Below are 7,699 nucleotides of genomic sequence, written 5' to 3' on the forward strand. Positions count from 1 at the left end.
TTTTTAGAAAAATTATATTGCTACAGTTGTTTTGCAGTTGGGTGAATTCTGACAAACCCATCCCTGGTTCAGGTTGTTTTACAGTAGCCAAAGCAAGAACTGGCTCCACACCAGCATCATGTAGGAACTTAAAATGTGCTTGGCACTTTGTGAGAACCAGGTTTGAGAATTAGTGCGTCTTGTTGAATTTGCACTGTGAAACTCTACTGAACTTTCTTGGTCTCAAACCTGTCCATGTGAAGGTTGGTTCCCAAAAGACAAATAGGAAAAACTGACTGCACTGACACCATGGCAGTAAAAAAAGTTAGATTAGCAGGAAGCTTAAAGATTCCTTTATTTGTGTTGTGATTGTACTATATACAAGGGTATCTCTCAGTTGTCCTTCATTCTACTGCCTGTGACCTGGAAATCAATTTAGCTTACCATGTTAAATGAGATCTCAGTTCATAATATGGGACTGCAGAAGAGGAGACAGAAGGAGATTTTAACCTCCTAGGACCTGGCATCCACATATGTGGACATCACATTTTGGGACGTCTAGACCAAAATACTTAATTATTTTCTACAAGGGCCTGATAGCCACTTACGAGGACATTATACTGCCACAGTTCTATCAAAATTTGAAACAAATGTCCTCATATGTGGATCTCATTTTTCTCAAAAACAAAAATTAGGTTGAAAAAAATAATCTGGTAATTCTTTGTTTCTACATTCTTTAGGTCCCAATCAACCCAAATAGCAAAGAAAAATTCAAAATGCATGCCATGAAAGAGTTCGGGTCTTAGGAGGTTAAAGGAGGATAACCAGGTGAATCCTAACTGGAATATACAAATTGACAAAAGAAAGAAGAAAGGGGGCCATCGTCTTTGTACTTAAGCCTACCATGGTTGATACCTACGAGCGGCCCAACATAACAGATTTCCTGGGATCACTGAAACACTTGAAACACCTCCGCTAAGCAAAGGAGGCTTTTCATGGAGCTGTTGTGTTTCACGAGATTGTGAAAGTAACAAATTAAAAACAACAGAACAGGTGAAAATCTTAAATGTGCTTAATTTATTACATATAAAACAAATATACTTTAGAACTTTATATTTATCGCCTATTTACATATTTTACAAGAACTGAATACTCACATACTTCATGTCAACCTTTTTTAAAGTACTGCTAAATATTGACTGTCAGTGAGCATCATCGTCTCCTATCTTGTACACAATTTGAAATAGAATACTGTTTACATCTGTTGTTCATTCAGTTCAAGTCATTTTCACAGCAAAAAAGACTAATTTTAATCTACTAGTTTTCATGTCGAGCTGTTAAAAGTGAAATGAATTATGAGCGGGTCCAATGTGATAAAATGATCTGACTTCTCAGTTTATTAGGTAAAGTTATATATATATTAGTTATATATTATTATTATATTAGTTATCTTATGCACTCAAATGAGAAATATCTCTTCATATTTTATCGTTTTGCACATGTGCACCCAATAAACTGTGAAATCAGAGTGCTGCATATTACTGCTGCAGGTGTCGGGGAATGAGTTAGGCAGGATCATAGTTTAACAGAAAAGGAACTGCCACAGGAGCAGCCATGATCAGCTTGTGGGTTCTTGAGCACTTGGAAGGCGGAGCGAATAAGCTCCTGACTGAAGTCCACCGTGGATCCTTTCACAAATTCCAGGCTCTCCTGGTCCACAATAACGCCAACTCCTCCTTTCTCAAACACTCTGAAATCACAGCAGTGGCACAGCTGATAAAAAGCCCATAAGGAAACAACAACAAGGAACATGTATCACTAGATTATGCAATAAGGAAATCTTGATTCGGGGTTGTTTACCTGTCGTCCTCGTTCTTCTTTCTGTCAACCGAAAACTTGTACTGAAACCCGGAGCAGCCTCCTCCCTCCACATATATTCTCAGGTACTCGCCCTTTTCCGTGATCTCCCCTAGTCTCTGTATTAAATAAGCATATTAGATATAACACATGAGGTACACATACTCATTTATCAAAACAGAGAGTGAATGATAACCAATTTTAGCCAGCTGGGGTCTTCCTGTGTGGAGCATTTTCCCACTAAACAATTTGGAAATAGAATATTTAGCAGAAAGATCAAAATGATAAAAACACTGATATCTATTTCTGAATTAAAAGGCATCATAAGGAATGTGGTGAAAAAGATGTGGTTGTCTTTCCTGAGCTGCTGCCACTGCTTTTTGTTCTGGGTATTTGTGTATTTTACATTACATTTGCTGTTGCTGCATTTCTGATATGTTAGGTGTTTGTATGGCTGTTAGCTCATAAAAAGGATTAGATCTAAAAGCACATGGGAGTTCCTGGTAGAATAAAAGTAAGTTTGAAGGAAGGAAAACATTTTTAATTAAGCCTCTCAACGTGTAAAAAGTGTCTGCAGTTTTCTGATGCTGGTGTTTGAAAGTTTGAGATCAACTGTATCTCGTTGTCCATGAGCTAATTATTGTATACAGTATATTAGTGTGTAGCTCTGTGTTCAAACATATGTTCTCTGATTGGTACAGACCTGGGCCCGTATCCCTAAAGAATCTTTGTGCAAAAAGTGGCTCCTAGCGGCCAAATTCTAAGAAAATTCTCAGAGTCATGACGTTTTCTTAGAATTTCCCCTAAAAGTGACACGACAATCCCAGTTAATATAAAAGCTATTCCTCAAGATTCCTAGCGCTTAAAAGGGCTCCTAAGGCGAGATCTGCTAAGAGCAGGGAAGAGGACTTTTAGTGGCTTAGGAGTTCCCCTAAGCAGCTGCACAAAATGGCCAACAGAAGAGGCAGGAGAGATGTCCTGCAAACACTGGATGACAGGGAATTATTGAGATGCTACAGATTGGATCGTGCAGGAATCATGTTTGTGGTGGATCTCCTTAGAGATGCAATTACTTCACCAACTCGACGCCACAACGCTATTACACCGGAGACGAAAGTAATCACAACCCCGAGGTATTTGGCAACCGGGAAAATGCAACAATGCAGCAGTGATGACTTGGGTCTGCAATCACAGACATTGCTAAAAGCTGAGCCATGTTACCCTCGTTAAGACCACACTGGACTTGTAACGTTGTGATTTCTACTTCATTAAGGACAGCCTCTTGAGATAGGCCATCTTGTTTTCAACGGGGTCCATATGGGAGTGAAAGTACAAAATATGCCAGCTAGGATATTTATATGAGCAAATAAGACACGAATCATTATTTGAACAGGGTGTAATGAGTTTAAGTTTTCACATATTTTAGATTCTAATGTTAGGCTATAACCCCTACAGCTTACTATTCATTTTCCAGATATTTTCTTGAATGTGAAATATTATTTACAATTACAGTCAGCATAAGATTAGAGTATATAATATGTTTATTGATTTGAGGGTACATCCTTTGCTCATTATCACCAAAAGCTCATTTCCATCAAACTTGTAGGATCAACCAATCACGGCTTTTGAAATGATGACTCATACCTAGCAACGGGGTCAACCACACCTCCTCACTAAGATAGGATTTTCCATCCATTCCTTGCTCAGAGTTCACTGAAAATGTTCTGGAATCACTTCTAAGCTAAAACTCCTGGCAAGGAATTTTTAGGTTAAGTTAGGAGCTCTCTGAGAGGATTCTCAGAATCTTTAGGGATACGGGCCCTGGAGTTTTTCAGGGTGGACCTACAACCTTAGCATACTTTGAAAACTCAAGTTTAAATGCATTTTGATCTGAATAACTTTTCACCTTGATGAACTCTATTGGTAAACTTCAGAATCAGAATCAATCAGAATCAGAATACTTTATTAATCCCGAAGGAAACTTGATTTCTTGATGATTTTTTTTTAAAAATTGTGTGTGTTTTAGTATTTACAAAAATTAAACACTAGAAAAACTGAGTGTCATGGCGTCCCCAAACAACAGGGTTAAATAAGCTCAGTCTAATTGGTCTCTAAAGGAGTCAAACTCTTAGCCTGAATTATGGTGACTTGGTGTTTCAGCTTTTGAGGTTTTAGCAGAAAACAGCAGTTTAAGAGTGTGTCCTAACCTTCACGCATGACTCAGTGAGGTGTACTTCAGATGAACCTGACACCCCTGGCTTCTCCTGGGTGGAGGCGCTGCTGTAGCACCGAAGCCCGGCTACATACAGCGACTGGGAGTTGTGAGGAAGACGGTGTAATTGCTCAGTCACGTTGAGGATGTTTGGGAGAGTGGATGCCCTGCAAAACAACAGATCACACTTGCAGCGTTGCTAACAAGCCTTCTAGCTCGTTAGCATAACGTTACTTATTGGTAGCATTGAAGGCTAACCTGCTAGCTAGCTAGCAGTAGCTACATTTTTTACACAATCAGGACTTTATTAGTTATTACTTTTTTAGAGAGACGTTTAATATGTCCTGCAATTTGTGAGAAATTAACTTTACCTAGCGAGAGTCAATAATCTTGACTTCGACGCAGATATCATTGCTCTTGTCACGAAGGACATCTTCCATAACAGATGTTGCTAAACCCCGCCCCTACATCGACGTATATTATCGTGCCCATGTTAGCCATTTGATTCGTTGTACTAGCTGCCAATCATGACTCATTGGGTATTCGATACCTTAGTCGTGGCTTGCAGGCATATCTCTTCTCAGCTCTTTGCCCTTGTAGGTGGAGCTTAGAGAGAATTTGTGCGTTTCACGTCTGATGTTTTGATCCTCCAATTACAAGGCAGAAGGCGGGGTATTAAGAAGGGGTTAGGTTCCTGACAGGCTCACCGTCGGGTGGAGGATACGCCAGGAACCTTTTAAATACGCGCCGCCTCTCGTAGCTGACAGTGCAGGAAGAAAGGTGGTAGCTCTTACGACGTCGTCAGCTAAAGGTATAATTTATAGAGTTTATATCGTGGTTTTCAACAAAAATTATACGTTTTATTTTGCAATTTTACTAATTTTCCATCAAGTTTAAGTAAATGTCGTTGTTATTAAGCTTTGTACTCAGTGCTGTACTAGGGACGTCCGCGGGACGAGCAAACAAGTCATCTGACTCAAACACTGACTGCGGGGACTGAGTTTGTTTTCCTGTGGAGTAAAGATTTTTTTTGTTCCTTAGGCTCACACACAGCAAAGGGGAAAACATGGACGCCCGGACCAGTTTCATTGTGTTGTGCTTGATTGGATTCAGCTGCGCGGAAACGGTGAAATTTTTAGATTGCGGTAAGTTACGAGTCACGCTGATGGTGATGATTCACTTCTCCATTTAAATGCTAACTAAGAGACTAATTTTAACCCGTGTGATCCGTCGAAACTGTTGAATGTGCGATTAATACACTTGTTTGTTATTAAACTTATTGAATCTCTTTAATCGGTTTCATAGACTAGTTTTCTGTCACTTATAGTCTTGGATATTTTAATTATTTTTGATTTTCGTCCTTCAGTTCAGATTCCAGGATGGGTCTCCATGATTCAGCTTAAGTCATGTGTTTTTGTAATATGAGTGGTATTTGTCAGGAACAAGACTCAAGCCATTCAAAACTGGTATTGGAGTGAAAGTAGATGACTCATAGATGTCTCTAACATGTACCAGTGCTTCCTCATGCTGCTGTATCAAGAAAACAGGAAAGCTGACTGACAGAATTGTGCACTTTGTTTTTTAAGTTCACTATATGCTTTCAAGTTATTCAACCTGTCCTCCTCCACCACGCTTAAACAGAGGTAGCACCGTTCACGCCTAGATCTACATGCGCGCACACACACCCCTACATGTCCATAATATAAACAGCCACACAAGCTCTTCTTATATATTTTGAACAACATTTACCACACAATAGTGAGGCTTTGGTGATCTAACCAGATGCCACCCTGAATATGACCTAGACCTGTATTTGTCTTGCAAAAGCATGAATCTGGTGGTTTAGTTGCACTTTGTGATGAGTTCACTTCAATTTTAAACTTTTTTTTTTTAAGGCAGAACTGTAAGCATGCACACTATGAAATCCCTCCAATCCTGTTTTGTTTTTCTGTCTCTCTTCAGGCTCTGTTTCTGGGAAAGTGGTGACGGTTGAAATCACCCCTTGTCCCAGTCAGCCCTGCAAGCTAAAAAGAGGAGACTCCTACACAGTCAATGTGACATTCACCTCTGGTGAGTGAGCCCCATCTTTTAGAAATGTTTCTCCCAACGTCCAGAATATAAATGCATTTCTTTTACAACTAAAGCTTTAATCACATTGTCATGTTTGCTTCAAGCTGTGCCGAGCCAGGAGAGCACTGCAGTGGTTCACGGCGTCATCGCTGGCGTTCCTATCCCCTTCGCTATTCCGATTGTAGACGGCTGCAAATCTGGAATTGAGTGTCCCATCCAGAATGGGCAGACTTATCACTATGTGGCTACATTACCTGTAAAGGACGAGTATCCAGCTGTAAGTAGTTCATGCCACCCTGGCAACAGTCGTTTGCTCCTCGATACTGGTCATTATCAGTTTCTTTCCTGTCTGCAGGCTGTTGTAATGTGACAAATCTGCATTTAAAGGTCTCTTATGGTTTTATTCTATGGAGATTTAAACAGTAATTGACTCCTTCAGGTCATGGCAAACTGTTAGCTGGGAAAATGTGTGCAAGCATGACTATAGTCTCTAATATTCCATCATGATGATTTTGTTAATGTGTACGACTAGTTTTGCTTTAAGTTTTCAGCCTGTATCAGTAATTCTGGACTCTGCTCTTGTACCCTTTATTTCTCTTTTCATTGACATCGAACATGCACTCTGTTCACTGGCTACTTTTTTCTTTTCTTTTTTTTCCCCTCCAGCTCAAGCTGGTTGTGGAGTGGGAGCTACGAGATGACAACACGAAGGATCTCTTCTGCATCAAGTTTCCAGTTCAGCTTGTGTAGCAAACAAGTAAATGCCTCTGAAAGGGAACTAGTTTTGACAAGTGTTCTACTAACATTGAAAGATCTTGTTTTATATCGATCAAACTGATTTTTAAGTGTTCACTAGTTTGCAAGACTTTATCGCACATCTAAAATTCTGCTGAAATTAGAGGCTTTTGTTTTTTCTCCCCACGGTCTTCCTAATAATCAAATTACGAGTTGTGGATGTGTGATTGACCCTGAACTACATTCCACTGCTGTGGAACTGTCTTGTCTTACTGGCTGCTGTGTAGTCAGAAGGTACATGCTGTACTGATCTTTACTATGAATTTTGTAATATTTCTTGTTGACCGTGTGCAGCAAGATTTAAGGAAGGGAATTGTTAAAGAAAATTCTAATGGAGCTCTAAATGTGTGCCCAAATGGCATTTTTGTTACATGAATGTGTGTTTTCAATAAAACTAACTTTGTCAAACACCTAAGGCCTGTATTTTAATATTCAGGGTATCCTTCCATCATCTGGGTTCACTTACCCGAGCACTGTCACAAAAGCCCAGGATTTACCATAAGTGACTGTAGAAAGCTTGGTTCATATGAAAGGCTTGACACCGGCAGCATCTGACCAATAAAGACTAAAATGTCAAATGCATAACAGCTGATTCTTTAAAAAAAAAAAAAAAAGGAACATGAAACTTTACTATACGGGAACTGAGGTTAAACATAAAAGCAAGAAAACGGTAGTATGAGTGTGTAAGAGGAAGAGCTTTGTAGAGTGTTATAGTTGGATGTTCAAGAATTGATTCATATTTCATTAAATTGTTTGACTTTTTTTTTTATATAAAAATGCTCTGAG

At 39.4% G+C, this 7,699-nt stretch overlaps 2 protein-coding genes and 1 long non-coding RNA gene across 3 annotated transcripts; 2 read left to right on the forward strand and 1 right to left on the reverse strand.

The window, feature by feature from the left end:
- Window positions 1-948: 948 nt before the first annotated feature.
- On the forward strand, window positions 949-1,558 carry LOC309696005. The gene is made up of 2 exons (XR_014273289.1): window positions 949-1,342; window positions 1,375-1,558. It is a non-coding gene; the product is annotated as an uncharacterized lncRNA (long non-coding RNA).
- isca2 (iron-sulfur cluster assembly 2) lies at window positions 1,444-4,531 on the reverse strand. The gene is made up of 4 exons (XM_082517034.1): window positions 4,420-4,531; window positions 4,044-4,215; window positions 1,840-1,955; window positions 1,444-1,729 (listed from the first exon to the last, which is right to left on the reverse strand). The coding sequence occupies exons 1-4, from the start codon at window positions 4,479-4,481 to the stop codon at window positions 1,555-1,557; spliced, it is 525 nt and encodes a 174-aa protein (XP_082373160.1). The 5' UTR covers window positions 4,482-4,531; the 3' UTR covers window positions 1,444-1,554.
- Window positions 4,532-4,728: 197 nt separating this feature from the next.
- LOC309696004 (NPC intracellular cholesterol transporter 2-like) lies at window positions 4,729-7,323 on the forward strand. Its single transcript, XM_082517035.1, has 5 exons — window positions 4,729-4,859; window positions 5,090-5,193; window positions 6,011-6,118; window positions 6,223-6,395; window positions 6,785-7,323. Exons 2-5 carry the CDS (start codon window positions 5,115-5,117, stop codon window positions 6,866-6,868), a joined length of 444 nt encoding a protein of 147 aa, XP_082373161.1. The 5' UTR covers window positions 4,729-4,859; window positions 5,090-5,114; the 3' UTR covers window positions 6,869-7,323.
- Window positions 7,324-7,699: the final 376 nt, after the last annotated feature.

This window comes from Aulonocara stuartgranti (genome assembly GCF_965226115.1).
Source record: "Aulonocara stuartgranti genome assembly, chromosome: 19".
NCBI classification, from domain to species: domain Eukaryota; kingdom Metazoa; phylum Chordata; class Actinopteri; order Cichliformes; family Cichlidae; genus Aulonocara; species Aulonocara stuartgranti.

What these genes read in the sequence shown, in the direction of transcription:
- isca2 (XM_082517034.1), bottom strand. Translation starts at nt 4,481, where the DNA reads ATGTCCTTCGTGACAAGAGCAATGATATCTGCGTCGAAGTCAAGATTA. An exon ending in AGATTATTGACTCTCGCTAG is followed by an intron (nt 4,216 to 4,419) that starts GTAAAGTTAATT and finishes GTTGTTTTGCAG; the next exon opens with GGCATCCACTCTCCCAAACA. An exon ending in TCACTGAGTCATGCGTGAAG is followed by an intron (nt 1,956 to 4,043) that starts GTTAGGACACAC and finishes TATTTAATACAG; the next exon opens with AGACTAGGGGAGATCACGGA.
- LOC309696004 (XM_082517035.1), top strand. Translation starts at nt 5,115, where the DNA reads ATGGACGCCCGGACCAGTTTCATTGTGTTGTGCTTGATTGGATTCAGC. An exon ending in GGTGAAATTTTTAGATTGCG is followed by an intron (nt 5,194 to 6,010) that starts GTAAGTTACGAG and finishes GTCTCTCTTCAG; the next exon opens with GCTCTGTTTCTGGGAAAGTG. An exon ending in TAAAGGACGAGTATCCAGCT is followed by an intron (nt 6,396 to 6,784) that starts GTAAGTAGTTCA and finishes TTTCCCCTCCAG; the next exon opens with CTCAAGCTGGTTGTGGAGTG.